General features: G+C 32.4%; 1 protein-coding gene across 1 annotated transcript in view; it reads right to left on the bottom strand.

Moving 5' to 3' along the window:
• Epac (Exchange protein directly activated by cAMP) overlaps positions 1–27,500 on the bottom strand; it is a 1,092,821-nt gene that overhangs the window by 312,774 nt on the left and 752,547 nt on the right. The window contains exons 5-6 of the mRNA XM_068386349.1: positions 25,579–25,632; positions 14,898–15,041 (exon numbers count right to left, since the gene is read on the bottom strand). Coding sequence (XP_068242450.1) covers positions 14,898–15,041; positions 25,579–25,632 — 198 coding nt within the window. The remainder of the gene's footprint in view (positions 1–14,897; positions 15,042–25,578; positions 25,633–27,500) is intronic.

Below are 27,500 nucleotides of genomic sequence, written 5' to 3'. Positions count from 1 at the left end.
GGGAGAGTTTTTGTCTGATAGCTCACAACAAACCAACCTAGTATGGGCGGCCCTGATCAGTACAACTTTGTTGATCATAGTGATATATAAACCCTTTCCCCACAATAAGGTATCCACCCCCCCCCTCTCTCTCTCTCTCTCTCTCTCTCTCTCTCTCTCTCTCTCTCTCTCTCTCTCTCTCTCTCTCTCTCTATATATATATATATATATATATATATATATATACAGTATATACTGTATATATACACATATATGAATATATAAATATATATATATATACACATAAATATATATATATATATATATATATATATATATATATATATATTTATATGTGTATATATATATATATATATATTTATATATTCATATATGTGTGTATATATACAGTATATATATATATATATATATATATATATATATATACATAAATATATATATACATAAATATATATATACATAAATATATATATATATATATATATATATATATATATACACATATAAATATATATAAAACAAACTGATGAAAGCCTTCCGACTAGAAACAGAGGGCGTTCCCCAGTGTCACTTCTCTTTGAATGACACCCTGTCAGAAGGACCATTGCCGCCTATAGACACCGATTTAATGTTCTAGGACTATCAAGCAATCTCTAATCAATTCAATTCCAAAGGCCACTTAAACCCCTTCTTGTGAATCCAAATTCAATCAGGCTTTCAAGTTAGTTCTGTTTAATTTCGACTCGAGTCGGGTCTTCAGATTATGGACAAACATTCTGGACTGGGACTGTCTATCGAGGTTCAAGGTTATTATCACCGACACTGAAGTTGGGAGGAGTTCAAATGTTCACCGGCGTCTGTCTGTCTTTGCTAGTCTGATTTTAAGACGACTGGGGAAGTTACGCATAAATTAATGAAATGAGGAAATTAAAATTCATTGAAATGTAAAAGAAGAATTCTATGAAATGCCGAAGAGGGATTTCCTCGCCAACGAAGTACTAAGGAGAGGCATTTAATTCGAACGTCATTGGGACAATTAACTGAAACAGAGATATCTCATTAAAATAATAAGGAAGAATAACTTGAAATTATGTGAACGGTTTTCTGATAACTAAATGTTGATGCCTTATTTCATTTAAACGCTGAAGGAATTAATTTAAATGCAGAATTTGAATTCAATGATATGTTAACGGGGAATTTCATTGAATTTCGAGTAAAGATCTGGGACTTCACTGTCAATCAAATGATAAGGGTAGATTTTCGCATAAACGCCGATTCGTGTTTTCAATTAAATGCTAAGGGATTTAGATTGGAATGTCCTGGACTGATGAGTTGATTAGCTTTTGTAAAGGATCAGGGTTCGGTTCAATTGCGTTTTCTATCTGTGCAATAAAATAAGCTTGATCCATTTATTCACGGGCTGTCAAATAACAGATAAGTATATTTCTTTTAAACTTCAGATTAGATTCTCGTTTGCATTGATCGTAAAGCAATAGACAATACACAATAAAATTATCAATGTGATTATGGTAAATTAGATGCAAAATTCGTCCGGTTGCTCATCTCTTGCACTGTATCACTTTACTTTACTTTGAAGGCTGCTTTTCCAGTCCCATACAGCAGGGGAACCCCACTCTCTACAGGACCTCCACTGTCGTTTTACACTGTTCGTTCACAGTATTTATCTTTTCAAGTCACATATTGTTCATTTACTGTTAAATCGTCACTGTCAAAAGACTCATGAAATAAGAAAGTCTTCAGTTTCCTCTTGAAATCCTTAATGTCTTCAATCATTCGAATGTTTCGTGGGAGCTTATTATGTAGTCTCGGGGCCGCATATTTAAAAGCTCTGGGGCCAAAAGTGGACATAAATCTACTTTCCAACAGTTTGAAGCCATCTGTAACTATTCTCGTGTCGACATTGACGGGTTATTTCGGTATGATCACCAACTCTCTACCAACGCCAACGCAATATCATTGATTACTAAGTAACAAATGCTTCACCCCTAAGAATCGATATTATTGTCACCTACCTATACTCAGCCAAACTCGCCCCCCCCCCCCTCCCACACACCATCTTCTGAATGCATAAACAATGACCATCAAACGCAACATAGATGAAACCTTGAAATCCAAACAATAACCTAAGGACTGTGTGCAAAATAAAAAACAATTATTATGAGTTTCTGGTGTCATCATGATCATCTCCTCCTACGCCTATAGGCGCAAAGGGCCTCAGTTAGATTTCGCCAGTTGTCTCTATCTTGAACTTTTAAATCAATACTTCTCCATTCATCATTACCTACTTCACGCTTCATAGTCCTCAGCCATGTAGGCCTGGGTCTTCCAACTCTTCTAATGCTTTGTGGATCCCATTTGAAATTTTGGAGAACTAATCTCTCTTGGGGAGTGCGAAGAGCATGACCAAGCCATTTCCATCAACCCCTCACTATGATCTCATCCATATATGGCACTCGAGTACAGTAATCTCTTATATTTCCCTTTCTAATCCTGTCCTGCCACTTAACGCCCAATATTCTTCTGAGGGTTTTTTTTATGAAATCTACAAAATCTGGTGGATATTGTTTCATTGTCATACCCCGACACATGTCCATACAATAACACCGCTCTCACTAAACTGATATATAGCCGCATTTTATATTTAATTTCAAGCGATTTGATTTTCAAATCTTACTTAACCTAGCCCTTATCTGATTTACTTTTTTCAATCTTTCATTAAACTCAAATTCTACAGATCCTGTATTAGTTCCTAAATATTCAAATGATTCTACCTGATTAATCCTTTCTCCCTCCAATGATATTTCAACTTCCATTGCTTATTCTATTCTCATCATCTTTGTCTTTCATCTATTTGAGTCCAACTTCATGTAATATTACATGCATTCTGGTAAGCAACATTACCAAGCCTGTGGTTTTCTGCTAATAAGGACAGCTTCATCAACATACTCGAGGTCTGCTAATTTCCTGTTACCAACCCAGTCCAATCCTTCTCCACCATCCCCAACTGTTCTATGCATAACAAAATTCACGAGGAAGATGAACAACATAGGTGACAACACATTCCCTTGGAGTACCCCACTGTTGAGACTGGAAATTCATGTGATAGGACTCCATTAACATTAAATTTGTACTTGCTATGCTCATGAACAGAATCAAATTTACATATTTAAGAAGAACTTCATAATAACGCAGGACTCTCCACATAATTGGCCGGTGCACACTATCAAAGGCTTTTTCATAGTCCACAAATACCATCAAAGGGGGATTTTATATTCTACACATTGCTGTACCACATGTCTTCAAAGAAGTATTTGGTCAGTACAACTACTACATTTTCTAAATCCTGCTTGTTCATCTCTCAGCTCTTCATCAATCTTTCTAGTCTTTTTAGAATGAGTATACTATATATTTTCATGACAACTGGCGTAAGTGTTATGCTTCTGTAATTATTGCAATCGCTCTAATCTCCTTTTTCTGCCATTTTAACCAACAATCCTAGTTCCCATTCATCAGATTTTGCCTCTTCATACCACATTCTACAAAATAATCTTTTATGTATTTTGGGAGTTCTCATTTTCGGCCAAAATCATCTCGGAAAATATTTTCTTGTATCTAGGGGCTTTCCATCCCTGTAATTTTTTTCTAATGATGGCTTCGACTTCAAACACACTGAATTCATTCATGGGCATATCAAGGTCTTCATGAGCTTCAGGTATATATATATATATATATATATATATATATATATATATATATATATATATATATATATATATATATATCTAAATAACAATGGGCTTAATACAAACGTATCTATCATACATAAAAATACAGATTCGATACAATAAAATCGTATAAATTGTAGCGCCAAGTATGTACACCCAGACAAGGAAAACACAGCCTAGGCTTTATGTGAATCCGAGTAAGAGCAAACGAAATATTTATTCTGGGCAAATACGAAGAAATGATAAAAGCCTCAGGAAAGCTATGCCTCTGCAGAGAAAAAATCCAAACAAACCTTCTATAAGTAAACACTCAAAGAGCGAGTCAAGACAAAAATCCTACGTGATAGCAAGAATGCCGAGAGGGATTAAAGTTCACTATAGGACACGTGTGAGAAGAAAGGAGAGCAGAAAAGAAAGAAAGAAAGGCAACTGGACGTAAGTCATCTGGGAGATTAACTTCACAGCCCAGAAATGGAAAAAGGTTTCAACTAAAGGTTCTTATCGCCTTCGGAAAGACACGTTTCAACGGATTGCTAACAAAAATAGTGATCTCTCTTAAATTTATCCATATTTTCATGTATCATTTCTCTACAAATACCTTACAAGCACACATAATATATATGTGTGTATATATATATATATATATATATATATGTGTATATATATATATATATATATATATACTGTGTATATATATATACATATAGATATATATACGAGAGAGAGAGAGAGAGAAAGAGAGAGAGAGAGAGAGAGAGAGAGAGAGAGAGAGAGAGAGAGAGAGAGAGAGAGAGAGAATGCCAGACATTCAGGATAACAGAATGGGTCCCTAGAGATTACAAAAGAAAGAGGAACGAAGAGAAGACGATGGTGTGACGAACTAAGAAAGTTTACGGGTGTGGACTGGCATAGAAAGACCATAAACAGACGAAATTGGAAGGACATGTCTGAGGCCTTTGTTTTGCATTGGACTAATAGCGGACGATGATGATATACATGTATATATGCATACAGAATACAGTATATATATATATATATATATATATATATATATATATATTTATATAGTTATATTTATATATATATATATATTTATATATATATATATATATATATATATGCATATATATATATATATATGCATATATATATACTTATATATATACATATATTTATATTCATATTCATATATATATATATTTGTATATATATATTTGTATATATATATATATATATATATATACATACATATATATATATATATATAAATATATATATATATATATATATATATATATATATATATATATATATATATATGTATATATACTGTATATAAATATATATATACATATATATATATTTATATATATATATTATACATATATATATATATATATATATATATATATATATATATATATTTATATATATATGTGTGTGTGTATATATCGTACATACATGTGCGTGTTCTTCCTTTATTTAGCCATACCCCCAACTCCATAACGTTTCTAATGGTTCCATATCTTCAAAAGATTTCTTGCCAAGCTCAGCAATGCTTCGCTTTGTACTAAAGGGGCGTTAGCACGATGCTCGAACCTTCTCTTTTATCACACTATAGAATCCGCATGAGTAAACAACATTTTCTCGCCTGGACTCAGGGTTGCCAAATTATTTCGACTGGATTATCGTACATGAGCCTTAGAATTGTCGTTTTTCAACCAAAATTATCATATACAGTTTCAATATAATTATTAAGGAGTTACATGATTGACTTATTTCAAAATATTTTAGTATAATTGTTTACAGTAATTAAACACATATGTATATACCTAAGGTATGTATCGTACATCGTACTGGACCTAGAATAACCGTACACGTAGGATAATTATCGTATGAATGGCACCTCTGCCTGGACTTAAGAATAGTGAATATGAAACTCGGAAATAAACATGCGACGCACTCAGCGCCTCTTACGGAAAACTTAAGAAGCGTGAGGAACGCTCTTTCAAATAGCGATATTCACCCAAGCGATCACAGAATATTATGGCCTTTCCTCTCTAATACCTGTAGTGTTATATCATCTAGAGCTTCCTGTGTTCGTTTCTATCTCTCTCAATTTTTCCGTATCATACAATTTACCAAACCATTCTACTTTATCCTTTCTACTCGAATAAACCATCTCCAAACATACTGATTCAACCTTTCACATACACTGAAGATCCTCCCACGCCCCGCACTCCCCCCCCCCCCTCTCTCTCTCTCTCTCTCTCTCTCTCTCTCTCTCTCTCTCTCTCTCTCTCTCTCTCTCTCTCTCTCTCTGTGTGTGTGTGGTAAAATGGAATGATAATAGGATAGAGAAAAGAGTACATAATGCAGATGTCCGAGGAAGTAGCGAAGAAACAAAGTAGAAACGGTTGGATGGATGGAGTTTAAGACGAATTGGAAAGGATGTAAAGAGCCTTGATATCCAAGAAGTGCAAGATAGAAGACACTCTTTAGCTATGGTAAGCCGCTCTTCGAGGACAAGGACACTTTAAAATCAAACCATTGTTCTCTAGTCTTGGGTAGTGTCATAGCTTCTGTACCATGGTCTTCCACTGCCTTAGACTGAGTTCTTTTACCTGAGGGTACACTCGGTCAGATTATACTATATTACCTTCTTCCTCTTGTTTTGTTAAGTTTTTATAGCTTATATAGGAGAAATTTACTTTAATGTTACTGTTCTTAAAATATTTTATTTTTCCTTGTTTCCTTACCTCACTGGGCTATTTTCCCTGTTGGAGCCAATGGGCTTATAGCATTCTGCTTTTCCAACTAGGGTTGTAGCTTAGCAATTAATAATAATAACAATAATATGGGTAAATCTTACAGTTTACAGGGAGGTTAAAAAGGTTCGATGATATACTGATGAGCTGTGTGTGTAGTTGTCTGAAACGGCCCATGAGGAAGTTTTAATAAATACAAGAAGTTTTTTTACGATTCAGCAGTTGAAGCTTCAAGTTAATGTGACTGGTATTGCGATGTTCTTGTCTGGAACAACAACTGTTGTATGAAACATCTTAATGCTAATATATAAGTATATATATGTATATATATGTATATATATATATATATATATATATATATATATATATATATATCCCTATACATACATACATATATATATATATATATATATATATATATAATATATATATATAAATACATTCATACACATATAAATATATATGTACACAGATATATATATATATATATATATATATATATATATATATATACATATAGACCACAGTATAGTATATATATATATATATATATATATATATATATATATATATATATATACATATACACATTAATACCTCTTTTTACAAGTAAACTTTTAATGCAGGCAAATCGGGATGAGAGCATACAAATCCAAATTTGATTACGAGCATTGTATCAGTCTGTGAACAGACATTTTGCTCTGTATGAGCATTTTTGTGAAAAATTACTAACGAGTAACACGTGATGAGCAGAAAGCAGCGAAACGGTACCCATACGTAACCTACTCAGCATTCACACATGTTCATGTGATTTATAAGCCATTTTATTTTGCGTCATCTCACATAGACATCTTACTCAGGACTTAACTCTTTCACTCTCTGTGCAGCACTTGCAGAAGCAAGATCTAGACTGTTCTTTGTAGCGTTGTGAATGCACATTCTTTATCGAATTGTGATCACTATTATTCATCGTAAAGTTTAACAGCATTGTATTATGACAATGATCCACAAGATGATTAAGAAATAAGGTAAGAAAATTGAAATGATTACCAAAGAAGTGAAAAAAGAAATTATCGAGAAGTACAGAAAAGATATGCACGTAGCAAACATGGAAAAAACGTACAGTCGTACAACATTGATGATCTGTACAATTCTTAAGAAAAAAGACGAAATCAAATCAACTGAAGTTGCAAAAGGGGTTCATACATTGATAAAATAACGACCAAATGTTTTTTTTTTATAGCACTGAAAAGTTGCTGTTTATCTGGATTACCAAAAACATTATTTGAGAAAATGCAAGGCATTGTATGCTAACATTTTGAAAAACCGGGCCAGCTTGGTCAGCAGAAAAAGAACATTAAAGGCAAGCCGGGGCTGGTTTGAAAATTTTGAGAGAACTTGCATCCATGGTGTTGTGCAACACATCGAGGCTGTTACCTTCAATATCAAGGCTGCAGAGACATTAGATTAAAATTTAAATGATTTGTACTGTAGATTCTGAGTCTAACAGGAAGCAGCAATTTTCAATTGTAACGAGATCAGCCGTTTCAGGAAGATGCTGCCAAGGAGGTCCTTCATTACTGCAGAAGAAAAGGCAATTTCCTGTAACAAGACCGTCTAACCCTGCTGGTCTGTGCTAATGTGAGCAGTGATTGCATAATCAAACCTCTCATGTTGTATCACTATGAGAACCCATGATGTTATAAAAAGTACAAAGCACGGAAGATGCAGACGAATATCACGTCGATAAAAAAAAAAAAAAAAAAAAAAAAAAAAAAAAAAAAAAACCAGGGATTGTGTGACTTTTATTTTGTTTGTGGAATGGGTCAATAAGGTTTTTAGACTAGAGGTCAAAAGTAGCTTATGGAGAAGAACCTCCCACTTCCAAACTTATTACTTATGGACAACGCTCCTGCCCTTTCTCCAGCCATTGAATACAACCTAATGGAACAATTCAAATCTATTAGGATCAAGTTTTTTTCCACACAACAACCCTTCAATACTCCAACACATTGATTAGCAAGTGATCTCAAGCTTTAACAAGTTGTACATAAAAGTTATGTTCCAGCTATGCTTCAAGGTTATCGAAGAGACTAACCTCACCCGCGAAGAGTTTTGGAAAAATATTTCCACATTGTCAGCTACCTCAGAATGATTGATAAAGCCTGGGAAGGGGTCACCAAAAAAAAAAAAAAAAAAAAAAATTCTATATGGAGAAAACTGTAGCCTGGATACATTCCTAAATATGATTTACCTGAATACATTCCTAAATATGATTTACCTGAATACATTCCTAAATATGATTTAGACCGATTCTAATGAATTTAGGAGGTAGATGGCAATGAATGTCTGCCCCTGGGAAAGATAATAGGGTTGTAGGAGGACAAGAACAGTATCAATGATCTTCTTGAGGAACTTAGCGAACAACTAGCGACCGAGGAACTAGTGGAGCTTCATAAGGAGCAGCAACAACAGCAAATAACAGAGATGTTGAAAATGTGATGAACGCAGTTAAAATTTGGTAGAAACACATCACAGCACACTGGCTCCTTTGAGAAACAGAAACATACTTTGTCCTTTTTCTTGGCATCTTACTTTTTAAACCTATAAGAAAAATATTTTTCTTTTCGGTTATACTTTTTTCGGTTTTAAATCTACCAGGAAATTACCAGCTGCCTTCTAGGGAGCAAATAATACTAATTCCTTTGTTTTTAAACAAATCACATGTTCCAATTTATTTAAAGAGAACAAACTTATAGATCATCAAAATGTTTTCAGTCCACGCCGATACCAGCCACGACTGACTATCTAGCATTGATCTCAGGATGTCTGTCAAAACTTAAGACATTCCGTAAATCCCTCGGGATCCAGATCTCTTCCTTCGAGGGAAATTTTTCTTGTAAATATTTTTGCAGTGGCATATGGAGATTATTAGTGCAATGCACTATTAAAGAATCTCATAATTAATTTTCGAAGATTATATATACTGTGCACTAAAACTTTCATCTAATTACATCGATAAGTTTTATTCACTTCGTAAGAATTTCATTAGTATTAAAGAGATCAGCCTATAATTGCAATTCATATGACAAAACTGTCAGTAATATCACTGATATTTTAGGTGCAAGCAATTGAAAATGCAATGAACATATAAAAAAATTTATTTCATAGTCTTTTTAATTTCAATCATGAATGCCATTCAATTTATGAGAATTTCATTAATAAAATAAATGTAAATAAATTAACTTTAAAATAATATCGCTCTCGTTTATTACTAACATAATCAATATTACTATCGCGTTTTAATGGTAAGTGTTATCGGATGTAACTTTATAAGAATACAATGCGATGAACAACCAAAATGTCTCTGGATAAGAGAGAAAGGAAAAAGAAAATAATAGTAGTTTGACCACGAAGGAAGAAGATGGCTTGCCTTTGAAAGAAAGCGGACATACAGCAGTATGATTGAAACACAAATATATAAAGATAATTCCAAAGACTGGAAGTAAAAAAAAGACAACGACATGGAAAGTAAGGAAATCTCCCTTATATAATAAAGAGCAAGTGCCTGGTTTATATATATATATATATATATATATATATATATATATATATATTATATATATATATATATATATGTGTGTGTGTGTGTATACATAGTGTATATATATATACACATACATACTGTATATATACATACATATATATACGTATACTGTATATATACACACATAAATATATATACGTATACTGTATATATACACATATATATATATATATATATATATATATATACTGTATATATACTGTTTATATACTGTATATATATAGTATATATATATATATATATATATATATATACATATCACACACACACATATATATACACATATATATACACACATATATACATATCACATATATATATACTGTATATATATAGTATGTATATATATACATATATATATACATATATATACAGTTTATATTCATATATATACACTATATATATACATATACAGTATATATATATATATATATATATATATATATATATATATATATACTGTATATCTACAGTTTATATATATATACTGTATATACATATATATATATATATATATGTATATATATATATAAATATATATACATACATATATATACTGTATATATACACACAAACATATATATATATATATATATATATATATATATATATATAAACATACATATTTATACTGTATATATACACATATATTTATATATACATATATGTATATACATACTGTGTATACATACTGTGTATATATATACTGTATATATATACTGTGTATATATATATAGATATATATATATATATATATATATATATATATATATATATATATGTGTGTGTATATATACACATACATACATATATATATATATATATATATATATATATATATATATATATATGTGTGTGTGTGTGTGTGTGTGTGTGTGTGTGTGTGTATAGTAACGCTCAACAGCAACCATTGGGAAAACAACTCTCTCCCACATATTACCCAAACTAAGGATTTGTAGTAAAGGAAGGGGTGAACATGTGCCTGTGCGTGCATATCTTCTTAATATTTAGCTGTCATTTTGACGAGTCGCATACCCTAGTACAAAATAAAAATAATAAAAATAATCTCGAGAGAGAGAGAGAGAGAGAGAGAGAGAGAGAGAGAGAGAGAGAGAGAGAGAGAGAGAGAGAGTTTACTTCTATTTATGGAGAATCACGCCTTCGATGTCTTCAAGAAATTGCAATCTTTGACTAGCATTGAATCCAACAGATTATTATTTTGTGTTTTATAGGGAAATGAATATTGCATATCAACAGTTAAAAGTTATTTACTCAATGAAAGAAATTACATGAACTTTAATGTATGCGAAAAGGATTGTGTAAACATTATCACATAGGTTTACTAACATTCATATCAATAAAATGCATGATAATAGGGAAAATATGATGCAAATATGCTACTTGTGATACCAAAAAAAAAGGGATACATAACTTTATGAGGAAACTATAACTACAAATAGACGTAATAAAAACGCACTCATGACCAAGAAGAAGAACACAAATTATAAGGCAAAAATTAGTAACATCATCACCATCATCTCTTCTTACGCCTATTGACGCAAAAGGGCCTCAAATTTCACCAATCCTCTCAAGCTTGAGCTTTTAAATAAATACTTCTCCATTCATTATCTCCTACTCCACGCTTCAGAGTCCTTAGCCATGTAGACCTGGGTCTTCCAAGTAACATCACACACGATAAAATTATAAAAGAAAACAATCTTGCCCCAAAATTACAATCCTAAAGGAAGATAATAGAACTTGAACAAGAGAACCATGAACCAGAGAATAACGAACTGTCAAAGGATGAATACGAACCATCAAGCAACGAAAAACATGAATAATGTATGAATCCATTAATGTACATAAATCAATCGGATACATACTAATCCATATGTTCATACACAAACAAACTTCATCGTTATAATACATATATTATTCTTTATAATCTCAAAATTTCAAGAAAATATTATAAATGCAGTAAAATTATTCTTTATTTCAACTGATTTCTTTAAGAGAATGCTAAAATAAATACAGTTCAGACAATTAGTCCGTACACCCATTTATCATTTTTCCTATTAAAAGCCCCTTCAGATTATTTTCTCAGAAAGTCTTTCGTATGGAATAGGCCAATGCCAACGCCTTTTCTGAAACCCAGCAGGCGTGATTCCTATACACAGATAGATGTACTTTAAACTGCAATTCTGGGAATAATACACAGTGTATGTAAACCAAGCCCCTACAGCACACCTTTCATTTAAGACGTCCACTTTGGCTGGTTGTATTCATCATACTATAACTAATTTTAAACACACACACACACACACTATATATATATATATATATATATATATATATATATATATATATATATATATATTTATATATATATATATATATATATATATATATATATATATATATATGTATATATATGTAATATATATATATACATATTTATCCATAAATATATTTACATATATATATATATATATATATATATATACATATATATATACATATATATATATGTACATATATATATATATATATATATATATATATATATATATACAAAGAGAGAGAGAGAGAGAGAGAGAGAGAGAGAGAGAGAGAGAGAGAGAGAGAGAGAGAGAGAGAGAGAGAGAGAGAGATGTATAGCATTAATATCATCATGCCTACCTAAGCTACAGTAAAACCCTAATTGGAAAAGCAGGATTCTGCAAGCCCTAGGGTTCTAACAGGGAGAGTACCCCGATGACGAAACGAAGCCTTGAAATAAACTATTAGAAGTAATTGATCTCAGAACATGAAATATTATAAGATTGGGAATAACGATAAAATAGATCTATCATATATAAACTATAAAGAGACATTTATGTCAACTGGTTCAACATAAAAACATGTGCTGCAAGTTTGAACGTTTTGAAGTTCCACCGATTCAACTGCCATATTAGAAAGATATTCTATTTTCACAAAATTAAATTGGCAAACAGTAATTAAACTTACATCTGGAAGGGGTTGTACGTAATTAAAGAAACATTATAAACACAAATGCCTGGATGTTGAGGAGCCACTGTCCGTGACCTACGTTCAATAATACATATAAGATATATGTATATACAGTATATATACATTTATATATATTGTATATCATACTGTGTGTGTATGTATGTTGTATAAATATTACACTGTATGTACATATATATCTATATCTGTATATATATATATATATATATATATATATATATATATATATATGTATGTATGTATATGCGTAAAAATCACAGGAAAACGTGATGCTCAGATGCAGAAGAACCACAGGGAAAATGAAAATACGAATTATACGATTAAGTCCTGACTAATTTCGTGATACTTCCTCTGAAGAAGTATCACGAAACTAATCAGGACTATATTTCGTATTTTCATTTTCCCTGTGGTTCTTCTGCATATATATATATATATATATATATATATATATATATATATATATATATATATACATATATATACATATATATATATATACATATATATATACATATATATATATATATATATATACATATATATATACATATATATATATACATATATATATATATACATATATATATATATACATATATATATATACATATATATATATATATATATATATATATATATCACCATCTTTTTTATTTTCGTAGTTAAAACTTGAGCTTCTATATTACTGCACCCACACCACAGTAACAATAATGATAAAGAGAAGACTAGAAGTCTCTCACAAGCGCACATTGAAAGTTTGACGCATACCGAAAATTTCAGGCCTGGTTTTATTCTGTTCATTAGTTTCCACGAAATTTTTCCACATAGACTAAGCAAAAAAAAATATCAGATATACCGTTAGTCATACCTTAAACACGCTTATAGGTTTAAAGGCCGCTCGTGAATGGCAGAGGTAAGGGACAGTGCCATTTCCCTATCAAGCAGGATAATGCCTTAAGACTGACCATGTTACATATGATCAGCGGCCAAGGCCCCTCTCCACCCAACCTAAGACCAAGGAGGGATAGGCAATGACTGGTGATGACTCAGCAGTTAGACCTATAGACTCTCCTAAACTCCCCATCCTTAGCTCCCAAGGATGGTGAGGTTGCAGCGACCAAAGGAAATAACGAGCTTGAACGGGACTCGTACACCAGTCTGGTAATCGCTATACGAAGACGCTACCACCAGGCTACTACAGCGTGCACTTCTTTCAATCTTCCAAACATCCTTCTTGTTATTTCAATAGGAAATTACAGCCTAACATCTCACCCACTCTCCTCTGCTGATGCATTAGGAACTACGATCTATATTCATAATAAAGTAACTTATGCAGACTTCCGCCTTGGCATCATATTTCTCTACCTTTTGCTCGACCTTAACCTTGACTTTGACCTTTGACTTTAACATTTACTAATTGTTCTCTGTGACAACGATGTCCAAACTTATGGCTGATCACGTAAATTGGACATTTTGCTTGATCGTGACCTTGACCTTGACCTTTCAAAATTTAATCATTTCCAGCTTTTTACATAACAGTTAATTCCTGCAAATTTTATTACTCTAGGATTAAAATTGTTGCCAGGAAGCTGTTCACATACAAACACACACACACACAAACAAACAAACAAACACAAACATGGGGTAAATATAACCTCCTTCCAACTTCATTGGCGGAGGTAAAAAAAATGCCTGAAAAACAGATATATACACAAAAATATGACGAAGGAATCAACTCTGTAATCTTACCTGCCATATGTACCGGAAGTCCTTCTGTTCCACCCTCAGGAGTTCACAGTTCTCTCGGGTGATGATGGTGCTCTTCCTGGGGGCGTCGTTGAGGACGCTCTCCCCAAAAGTCGATCCAGCGCCCATCTCGCCCGCGACCCCACCCTAAATCGGGAAATGGTAAAAATAAAGGATTACAATTTTTGGTGAGAACTTGAACAAGTACATATTGACATACTGAAATACGTGAATTTAATATAATTCAATATAATTGAATAATAATTTAATCAAATTCAAAATAGAACATTAAATTAAACCATGAATGTAACATCTAAAAATAATTAGCCTACATGAACGTATTACTGAATATTATTGAAGTAGTTTGTTACTAAAATTATGTAATTACCATTAGTAAATCATTTAAAGACAAAACTTTTAACTAGAGATCATCTTTATGAATGGGAAAATTAGTTACGTGATCAGCTTTAATTAAAGAAAATAAACACGCATCGTAATCATAAAAAATCAAACAAATAAAACCGGTCAATGTCCTGATAGTAAATACCACAAACACAGTCATTTGTCTGCTCTATTTCTTTTAAATGCAGCACCATGTAGCCTACTATGGCTGAATTCTTCTTATAAAGAGTACCATGGTCTTCCACTGTCTTGGGTTAGAGTTCTCTTGCTTGAGGGTACACTCGGGCACACTATTCTATCTAATTTCTCTTCCTCTTGTTTTGTTACAGTATTTATCGTTTATTTAGGAAATATTTATCTTAATGTTGTTACTGCTCTTGGAATATTTTATTTTCCCTTGTTTCCTTTCCTCACTGGGATATTTTCCGTGTTGGGGCCCCTGGGTTTATAGCATCCTGCTTTTCCAACTATGGTTGTAGCTTAGCAATTAATAATAATAATAATAATAATAATAATAATAATAATAATAATAATAATAATAATTAGATACTCTTCATGCTCTGTATCTTTAAAGATGTCTTCGAAAATTTCATATCTATGTTGTACTTCCTACAAGTATGAATAAAATCAAAATGGCTGCATTAAGTAAGATTGAGGCAAAGACCTTTCTTTCTAAATAGAATCTAGTCTATGGAACTCCTTATATTCATGTTTCCTGCTGTCTTGGAGAACCAGCTAATGAAAACATGCCTTCCCCCCTCCTCTCTCTCTCTCTCTCTCTCTCTCTCTCTCTCTCTCTCTCTCTCTCTCTCTCTCTCTCTCTCTCATTTCTTTATCCTATATATATACATATACACACACATATATATATATATATATATATATATATATATATATATATATATATACACACACACACAAACACACACACACACACACATATATATATATATATATATATCATATATATATATATATATATATATATATATATATATATATATATATATATATATGCATATGCATATGCATATTCAGTCAATCATTTTTCCACCACCCAATCTTTTTCAAATAAAGAACTAAATTCCAGGTCACGAGCTATTTTTAATCTCTCATTCGGGAGTTGTAATAAGATTTCACTGAATTGTGAATAGAAATTACAAAAATAAATATATAATTTGATGACTATCTGTAATTTATAATGTATTGGTAAGTAGATGATTGAAGTGACGCAGTAAGTGAAATTTATGATTAAAATAGGCTCTCTTTTTTTTATAATGAAAGTAATGAAATATGGAAACTTGCATAACAAATTACCGTCAATCCTACACCACCTTTCTTGGTCTAGGATAATGAAATTAATGCATTTCTGACTATCCATCATTGAAATTGTCCTCTGAATATTTAGGAAAAGCAAAAAGTCCATGAACATAAATTAATTATATCTAAGAACTAAGGTTAAAGTTACCCAAAATTCTTAAAATAAAATGGAGGCCTCAAGTAAGGTATTATTCAAATCCTTCCCCATTTAGAGAATTCTGTCTCCGAGAAGGGACCTTTTAAAACCCTGAGTTCCAACTGCTTTCCTATCCCTTAAAACAAAAAGTCTTAGAAACAGCGGTTGTATAAAACTTTAAATGGGGTACCAATTTCATTAATGGCATAAGAGAGGGTCGTGATGGCATGGTTAGGCTCTGGGATTTAGCGAACCGCCCTAAAACCCATTATTTTGAATAATAATACTTGGGTTAGATGTAAAGGAGGGTGACTCCAGGCTGGAAAACGGTAGGTCTTAAAGTGTAATTTAACACCGTTCAAACTATCGTGTTAGAGTTTAGAAAAACATGGAAACACGTTAAGTTTAATTAATTGAGATTCTGTTTATCCATTTTATTGGTGGGATTTCAAGAACGCGAAGGCAGCTGCTGCTGTTTTATGCTTTCTCATTTAATGATATTCGCTATTTTATTTTGCTAAGTCGAAAAATTAAGCAACACAATAATTAGCCTATTCTATTTCAGAATTAAAAAGATGAAAATGGAACAGATTGGGCCTTCTAGAAAGAAGCGAGAGTAAGTTTTAAAAAGAGAAAGGTTGACTGGTTGATTAGAGTTTATCTGGAGCTACTGTCTTTAAGAGTGGCGAATAGCTATCATAGAAAGTAGAGGCTGAACGAAATTCCTAAACTTAGCAGTTCGAGAAAATAGCAAGGTCTTCTGAATGGCCCTGGGAACTAACGCTTAATTTCATACGTTCTCTTCACCTTATTTTCATTTGAATTTTCCTTATCCTTCTTGGACATAATACAATAAAAAAAACACTAAATAACCATATTTCTAAATAAGAAAGGGAAGAATGGATCAAGAAAACTTTGTATGAACAGAAATGCTAGAATATAAAATAGGAGTTTACAACTCCACTGGGGGCAAAAGAACACAAACTTTGATGAAAGTTGTTTACTCTTGAGCGCCCAAGGGAATGACCCAGAATTCTGAGACCAAAGGAATTCTATTTCTCGTGGCATAATCTTTGTTTTAGTGTGATATATGTATGTACTTACGTCAGTCCTATATACTAAGTTAGCATTTCATGAAATAAAAAAAAGTGCGCGCTTGTGTATATATGTATGTATGCACAAGATCTACAAACCTTGTGTATGCGTATGTGTATGTATATGTATATCAGAAAAGATCAAGCCCAGAATATAGCACACAACCTCTTGGAGGAAAAATTACCTCCAAACCATCTTCTACTTCCAATTATAACAGAGAGCCCACTAGTATAAACTGAATGTTTTATTTTTTTTTGACATAATGGAAGTATTCTTATGTTGCCTGACTATCTTAGATCCTTAGCTATACGTCTTTACCGATATATATATATATATATATATATATATATATATATATATATATATATATATATATATATATAGTATGTGTAAAAGTAAACATAGTTCTATATACGTATATACGCAATATATATATATATATATATATATATATATATATATATATATAGTATGTGTAAAAGTAAACATAGTTCTATATACGTATATACGCTATATATATATATATATATATATATATATATATATATATATATATATATATATATATATATATATATACCCCATGAAAAAATAAGTCAAAAATGAAAAAAAAAAAAATTTACATCAACTAATCAAATTACCCACAGAATTATAAGATAGGCCTAATGCAGAAAAGACCTCGGTATAACCTATACTGAAACTCGTGGAAGAAAGACTGCGTAATAATCAATGATTTTAATCTCCTTTTGGAATACATAGTTTACTTTATTTAGATATTTATAACAATGATCTTTTCCTGTATAGATTTTTCTTCAAAGTAAAAGAATCTTTACAAAGATCAATGCAATGATATATTTCAGCCCGCTATTAAACATTAGGTTTCTATTCTCACTAAAATCAATAATTAATTTATTGTCAAGGATAAAAAGGCAATCATGTTCCGATTAAGTTAAAACATCTACTTTAAGATTGGCATTAACATAAATTGTATTATTTTCAGTGACTACATTAAATACAATGTAATTATTAGATTAACCCAATATGCTCTCTATGGGTTCCTTTGGGTAATTAAAGAGAGAATATAAAGAATCAATACACATGGAATCTAATTGAAGCACTCTCTTCGATACACTTCATTTGTATGAAACCTAACGTGAACAAATTACTTCTTTTACACCTGTGTATATATGCAATATCACTTCAGTCAGTTAACCTTGTTCATCAAATGAGAAACACGAATAGGATAAATGGAATGAAACAAAAGTTATAGAATAATTAATCGTTGAGGGATAAAGGAGACTGAATGTATATTACAAACTAAAAGAGAGAGAGAGAGAGAGAGAGAGAGAGAGAGAGAGAGAGAGAGAGAGAGAGAGAATAATTAATCGTTGAGGGATAAAGGAGACTGAATGTATATTACAAACTAAAAGAGAGAGAGAGAGAGAGAGAGAGAGAGAGAGAGAGAGAGAGAGAGAGAGAGAGAGAGAGAGAGAGAGAGAGAGAGAGGAATAATTAATCGTTGAGGGATAACGGAGATTGAATGTATATTACAGACTAAAGGAGAGAGAGAGAGAGAGAGAGAGAGAGAGAGAGAGAGAGAGAGAGAGAGAGAGAGAGATGTATTACTGGACATGTTATTCAATCATAAAATTGTTTCCATGACTTCCCAATTAACGGAAATAGCAATTCATTTAATGGAGTATAGAAATTATTTAAAGTGTATGAGAACAATGTGTTCTAAAATATCTTTTTATTTTCCCATCTTTTATTAACATAAAATCGTGGGTTTCAACCCAATTTTTCGCTATTTCATCTAGGCTGGCCAATGAAGCAATTTGAGAATTATCAGTTTCCAATACTTTTATTTTCTTTTGAAGTATATATGATACCCTAGGGCGTAGAGAGAGTCGCCTGAACAACAGGGGTGTATGGAATAAAACTTCCTAAAACAATAGTCAAATAAAAACTTGTTAATGCAATTTGCAGTTGGGTTTAATTAGGCCAATGCAGCTACAACAACCAGACGAACAGAATAAATTTTGAACAGTGCACTCGCAGATTTACGACTTAAATTAACCAATATCTATTCCGTAATATCAATGCCATAACCAGTGTTTGTCAAACACATCCCTCCCAATAATGATATTGACCAATAAGAAAAGAGGGTTTCAATATTAACTTAAATCAACCAATTAACCAATATCCAATCCAAATTATCAATGCCATAACCAGTGTTTGTCGAACACATCCTTCCCAATAATGTTGTTGACCAATTAAAAAAAAAGGGGTTCAATATTACTTTATATATCTCTGAAGATTATTGTTCTCATTGTTCTTTCTATTCCCGATATTATCAGCATAAAAATCTAATAAAGGGAGAGGTCGACAATGCAGTATGAATAGCAAAATTTGAAAAATAAATTTAATCTTATCTTTAAAAACTATAATGGCAAAGGGGCGAGGGCATTTTTACCATTAAATACTGAATAATTATTCATATGTATTTCTTTACTTGCTTATTTTCCATCTATTCATATGCATGCCTTAGGAGTCGATGAAGGATCAAGGACTCTATAATAAAGGGGTCGATGGTTTAAAATGTTCGGGACCGCTGCTCTATAGTAGGAGAAGAGAGGATATCTCGGATGGAATATAAATGAGTACACGATTACAGGCATTGGAAGCCGTAATTACTTTTATTAATCACTCATTTTCTAGCCAACGCCATCTGGTTAAGATAGTTGGGTGTTATTCTATCGTAATGGTTGACGTTGCTAATGATCATCGATGATGTTATTAACAAACTAGAGGGGCACTCAGTAGAGCACAGACCTCCGCCGCGGCAGCTTATTTCTCGACCTTGACATGTAGTAATCGGCGTGGATTTTCATACACTCAAATATGGACCAAGTTTTAAGTCTCTGTGACAACGATGTCCAAACTTACGTTTAATTACGTGATTTGGAAATTTTGCTTTACCGTGGCTTTGACCATTTAATCATTTCCATTTTTTTACATAACAGTTAATCTCAGCAAGTTTCATTACTCTACGATTAAAATTGTGACCATGAAGCTGTTCACAAACACACACACACACACGCACAAGGGAACAAGGGAGAGTGGGGGAACATAACCTCCTTCCGGAGGTAACTATAACCCAACTACTGCAATGAGGCAGGACAAGCTGGATGTAAGGGCCAATGGTGGACCTAAGGTGTTAAGTCAAGCACTTCCTGGCACCCATGAATCAGTGCTCCAGAATTAATGTTCATGTTCATACTTTGATCAAGTAAAAGGACATTGGTCATCATTACTTTTCCTAATAGCAAAATTGTACAAGTTTTGGATGCAAAATCGTCCTTCGGTCGTTGTAAGTTGTCTTTGATGGTCATAAAGACATTGTTGATATACTTGCAGTAGAGGATAGCTGTCTCCAGTTCCCTGTAAATTATTCCCTTATACAATCTACAAATAAATTAAATGAACCTACTCAGAATGTTGAGCCCCTTTTATGTCATCAGTATGTTTGTAATTATAACCATTGGTAATCAAAGATTCTAACTTTGTAAATATGCCTTGAAAACTTTTCAGGATTCCCTTGGAATGTTGGCAAAAGAACCAGGACCATCATCATACAAGTTCTCAATTGTGTAACTGATTATCCTATTGAGAGATTCTCCAGGAAGAGGTGTCCCACTTTAGGAGAGACGGCAATGCACCTGGATTCGTTGCTGCCAAAAAGCTCAAGAAGCATGAATTAAGTGCTGGTGTAGCTCATTGTGACCGTCATTTGCATTCTTATCTTCCAGAATTATAGTCACAGAGTAGTACAGCATTATATATACAGTAATTCTAACAGTTGGCCTACTGCATTTTCTTCAGATTTTTTTGCCATTTATCTAAATTTGTTAATTAATCTACTTCTCAGTTTCTTTCTCACAATGGGCAGCTTTCCCTATTGGAGCCACTGAGATAGCAGACCTCTGCTTTTCTATTTAGGGTTTTAGCTTGGATAATATTATCAATAATAATGAATGATGTCAAGATCATTTTTCAACTTCTTGCCCACAGGTTAGGCTAAGGATCTATCTAATAATTCAAGTAGCCAATGTCGAAGTAGTTAACACCTTCAAAAGTATGAAGTTTAGAGACCATCGTGGGTAGTAAAAATACTTAAGTTAGGTGGAAGTGGTCAATGGATTCTATATAGAATATACATTTAGTTCGAAAAGCAATAACCACTAAAACACTATTACACTGCTAAGGAAGGGTCTTACTTTCATTTAAGGGCTGCTTTTCCCGTCCTGTACAAGCAGGGGAACCTTACTCTCTTCAGGACTTCCCTGGTCATTTTATCGTGTTCGTTCGAAAGCATTCAACATTTCACATCGCGTATTGCTCGTTACCTGTTAAATTATTACTATCGAACCACCCACAGAACAAGAAAGTCTTCAGTTTCCTCTTGAAAGCCTTAATATCTTCAATTATTCGGATGTCTCGTGGGAGCTTTAGTATAATCTCGGGCCGTATATTTAAAGGCTCTACAGCCTACGGTAGACATACAGTATATCAAGGTTCCAATAGTTAGAAACCATCTGTAACTAATCTCGTGTCAACACGATTTATTGGCTGCACAATATGTAGCAATTCTCTTAAGTATTTTGGACGACCGATTCTGATAACTTAGTGGGTTATTGTACATATTTCAAACTCAATTATCGCTTCAAGTGAGTGATCCTTTCTCGAGGTGGGACAGCTTTCATCAGCCTTGCTCCTCTGTTTATTATGTTTTGTAATCTCTTAAGTTGTACTTTTGGTAAATTGTATTACATTAGATGGAGTTACAGTAGTCAATCTTGGCAATAACACCTTTTATCACAAGTTTCTTAACAGAATATCCATCCACATACTTTTTTTATAAAAGCAATGTTTCTGAGATGATAACCAGTAATTTTTACTACATTATTTATTTGGGCATTGAAAGACAAGTTACAGTCAAGAGATACGCCTAGATCACGAACTTTAAAGCTCCAGTTAAATGTTTCTGAATTTTTCGCATAAAGAACTTATTCCTTCAACAACATAGTCGGCCGAGTGGCAATCCCACCATGGAAGAAGGTGTCTTTTCAGTTGATAAGTGTATAAAAAAATGAGAGGAAATCGGGAACACGGTATGGTGGCTAGCAATAACAATAAGTTATATATCCATTTCTTTAAATGGTTTATCACAGACCTATGAAAGTGTAGCAGCAATACGTGAGAGAGAGAGAGAGAGAGAGAGAGAGAGAGAGAGAGAGAGAGAGAGAGAGAGAGAGAGAGAGAGAGAGAGAGATTGGGTCGAAGAGAGGAGACTAAGAGGGTTTAGTATCTTAACAAAAGAACCTTATTCCTCAAATAGTCTTTTCATCATCATACGTGACGTTCTAAGCAGAACACTTATCATGATGATCAGTCTTTTCTAATATTCTTAGAATGCTTAGATCAAATACTGATTATTTAAAATTCGAGCTTATCTAAAGTTTTCAACTATACAAAAGAAGAACGACTCAGGAATTCTAAGCATAATTTTAAAACCAATATAGATTCCTCCCCCACTGGGCTCTCCCTCGTCGTCATGACCCAACTAGTTTCAAAACATTACCAAACATTTTTCTTTAAATTAAGTTTTCCGTTTTGTTTGGAAAATCACTTTTTGTGTATATGTCGGAAGATTAACTTCAATCTTGGCCCACAAATCTTCCTGGAAATCATCTTCAAAATACCAGAGAGACTTTAGCTATGGTAAGCAGCTCTTCTATGAGAAGGACACTCCAAAATCAAACCATTGTTCTCTACTCTTGGGTAGTGCCATAGCTTCTGTACCATGGTCTTCAAATGTCTTGGGTTACAGTTCTCTTGCTTGAGGGTACACTTGGGCACCCTATTCTATCTTATTTCTATTCTTCTTGTTTTGTTAAAGTTTTAAGAGTTTATATAGGAGATATTTATTCACATGTTACTGTTCTTGTAATATTCTATTTTTCCTAGCTTTCTATCTTCACTGGGCTATTTTCCCTGTTGGAGCCCCTGGGCTTATAGCTTACTGCTTTCCCAACTAGGGTTGTAGCTCAGCAATTGATAATAATGATAACAAGGTTTTGGACATGAAAGAATACTTGATTCGAGAAGTCATCCAACTTTTTTACCATTCACTTGGAAGAAGAATTCACGTAATAGCAAAATTAGCTGCCAATCGCTCGGCGAAAACGAGAAATAACAACGACTGGATTAATTGGATTACGTAATTTGCACCGTTGAGGCCCAATGTTGGGGCGAGTAGGGCATTCGGCACATTATAAGGTAAGACAAGGGAGGTTTGAAAGAATGATTAAAGGGGGAGCAGAAAGGCACAGATATAAAGGTCAAAGACAAAACTTTATATCTACAGTTCACCACGGAGGGTTTCATTATAGCACTGCCGGAGAACATGATAAAAAAAATATGGTAAGTCGTTAGTGAGGACGCAGTCTGTGGTTGAAGATTAAAGGGTAGGGATGGCCAAGGCAATGTAATCCAAGAGGGCGATGGTTGAAGATAAGATGAGGAGGAGGAGGAGGAGGAGGAGGAGGAGGAGGAGGAGGAGGAGGAGGAGGAAGAGGAGGAGGAGGAGGAAGGAGGAGAAGGACATTGAGGAAAAGGTGGAGGATTATTTTGTGCTTCCCGCATGCGTGACCATTAAAATATGCCATGCAACTGAATTCTAACGGTGAGATTGTTTTTCATGTGCATCGAAATCGGGAAAGAAATATCAAACATTAAATTTCCCGCACAGTTGAACAGTTGTGTATGTACAAGATCCTACTTCCCCTCTGTTTATTCTGAGAAGCTCGTTCTACACTGATAAAGACATTATAAGGACCCCTATCCACTTCATTTAAATTCAATAATCAATATAGATAAGTGGTACACACCATTTCTGTATTACCGGGTATATCAACCTCATTATTTTGGCACTAGCAAACAGGAAAAAATGTATTATATTCTCGATAATGTCAGGTTCCATCAAGGACGCGTGATGTAATCATTACTTAATGATAACGATTAAAATGGAATTACACTAATTAACGACAGCTGGACATCCCCATTCGGTCAAGGACAAAATTTTGTTAATGTAATATCAGACAATGATAATAATAATAATAATAATAATAAGTTTACAAAGACATTTCGCAGGGATTCTTACTTAAAATATATCGAAATACCACAAAATCTGTTTCAACATTTGCCATTCCTGCAACCACAATAATGATGCGAACTACAATAATGTTTTATACTGATATCGTTGATAGTTAAACTCGCCATTCACTCAACTTCGTAAAGCATCAACCACTGTAACATCAATGCATAAATTTCCATCTCCTCCCTTAAACAATCGAAAGGGGAAAATATATTACACAAAAGCCATTTCAGAAAGCATCGAATTCAAAAACAGTTGGTCTGTAAACTACAAACGGGGAAACAGCGCAAAGCCCAAAAATTACTAAAAATCTTTCAGAACTCATTGTGTGAATTGACACCGTCATGCATTTGTTGAGTAGGTTGCATAATTACATCATACATTTCAACTAGAAACATCAAACTAGTAAAAGCACTCTTTTAATTGACTGCCGTAAGAGCGAAATCAGTATCGCTTGGCCATGCAATGTCGCCTTTACTGGCGCTCCTTTCTAAAATCCTTCTCTGTCTACTCACCGGTTTTGCACTTAAGAACTCGAAACAATTCCAGGGACTTGAAGACCGTCTTGGCTGAGGAGTTAAAATAACACTTAAGAAAAAATGTATCTAATCTAGATTTTAAAAATCACCACCAATAAAAAGGGCCTTCTAAATCTCAGTTTCTAAAAATTCCCACTATTGAAAAGTTTTCTCAGAATGATAAAGAAAAAGTCCTTTAATTTGCTTTAAAAATATTCAAGAAAAAACAACGAAAACATTTTTAAAAATTCACTTGATGAAGAGGCTTCTTAATATGGATTATAATTGCAGATAATCTAAGAATCACTCCAAATTTGATTCTATACAAAATAACACTTAAAATAATATCAATGACAAAATGTTGAAATTTTTTAGAAAATATCAAATGACGAAAAGGATCTATAATATTTCAAAAATCCTAAGAAACGTTCCCTTCAAACTTCTGGTTGGAAAACTGAAGTTGGAATTTGACTCCAAGAAAAACCCTCCATGGATCAAACCAAAAGCAGTCAAAAAACATTTGAGTAATAAAAAATATGATCTTTTGAGATTCAAAGTAAATAGTTTATAATGGTATCACCAAAGAAGGATATGATATTGCTCTCTAATAATATTATTCCAAAAAATTAGTATTTCAAAAACTCAACAAAAGGTAAATATAACAGAATCGTAAAAGAAAGCATGAAACCCATTTCTGAATGGCTTTTAAAACATACCAATATAATAACTTCAAATTTTTTTTATTTAGAATAAAATCCAAACCGATATTTGATAAAAGAAAATCATGAATCAAAATATGTACGAAATATTCCTAAAAATCATAACTTATTTGCATCATCAACATAACATTGAAATTTTGATTAAAGTAAAAGATGAATCAAAATATAAACGAAATATTCCTAATAATAATAACTTATTTGCATTATCAACTAAACCTTGAAAGTTTGATTAAAGTAAAAGATGATCATGAATGCTGCAATTTTCTAGATCCTAAAAACCAATTGAGAACACGAAATCAAGATTACTCTTGACAACATCACCTAACTAAAAGTATATAGGAAACTACTTTATATTTGAGTTCATCTGTGATATTTTTTTCAAGATATGTATGGAAAATAAAACTGACAGACCTCTAGAAGTACAGTCAACGAAACAATCACCAAAAAGAGTCAATTTCTTGCAAAAGAATACATGTTCTCTTTTAAAAGAGAGCATGTGCTCTCTCTCTCTCTCTCTCTCTCTCTCTCTCTCTCTCTCTCTCTCTCTCTCTCTCTCTCTCTCTCTCTCTCTCTATATATATATATATATATATATAAATATATTGCATATACATGCGTACTGAATATTTTCATATATATATGCATATATATACATATTAATATATTTAGTGTGTGTATGCTGCATATATATTTTCATATATAAACACATACAAATACACATATATTTACTGGAGTTATGCATACTGCATATATATTTTCATATAAATAAACATCAATATGTTTAGGTATATATAATATATATATGTATATATACATTATATATATATATATATATATATATATATATATATATATATATTTATATATATACACACGCATATATATATATATATATATATCCTAATAGCATCTAAAAATCGAACGCAACATCTTTCGGGAAAAACTTATCTTCGGTTAGAGGTAAGGCTAGCAGGAAAACTGAATTTACGTTTCTCCTTTTAATATGTAGTGTCAAACCTGTTTCGAATAACTTTTTTACGTGATTCTTCGCCAGGACTACATTGTTTAAAAAATGAATTTAAGCTTTAATGTAAAGGTTGCGGTGGTGAATATTTAAGATGCAAAAATAATTGGTTAATGCGAAATTAATTAAAAAGTTTGTTAAAGAGAAAAAAAACAAGATTCTTTGAAATGAAAACT

The sequence above is a fragment of the Palaemon carinicauda genome, chromosome 14 (genome assembly GCF_036898095.1).
Source record: "Palaemon carinicauda isolate YSFRI2023 chromosome 14, ASM3689809v2, whole genome shotgun sequence".
NCBI classification, from domain to species: Eukaryota; Metazoa; Arthropoda; class Malacostraca; order Decapoda; family Palaemonidae; genus Palaemon; species Palaemon carinicauda.
The sequence above is the reverse complement of the archived record's forward strand: the minus strand, read 5'-3'. Positions and strand labels throughout refer to the sequence as shown.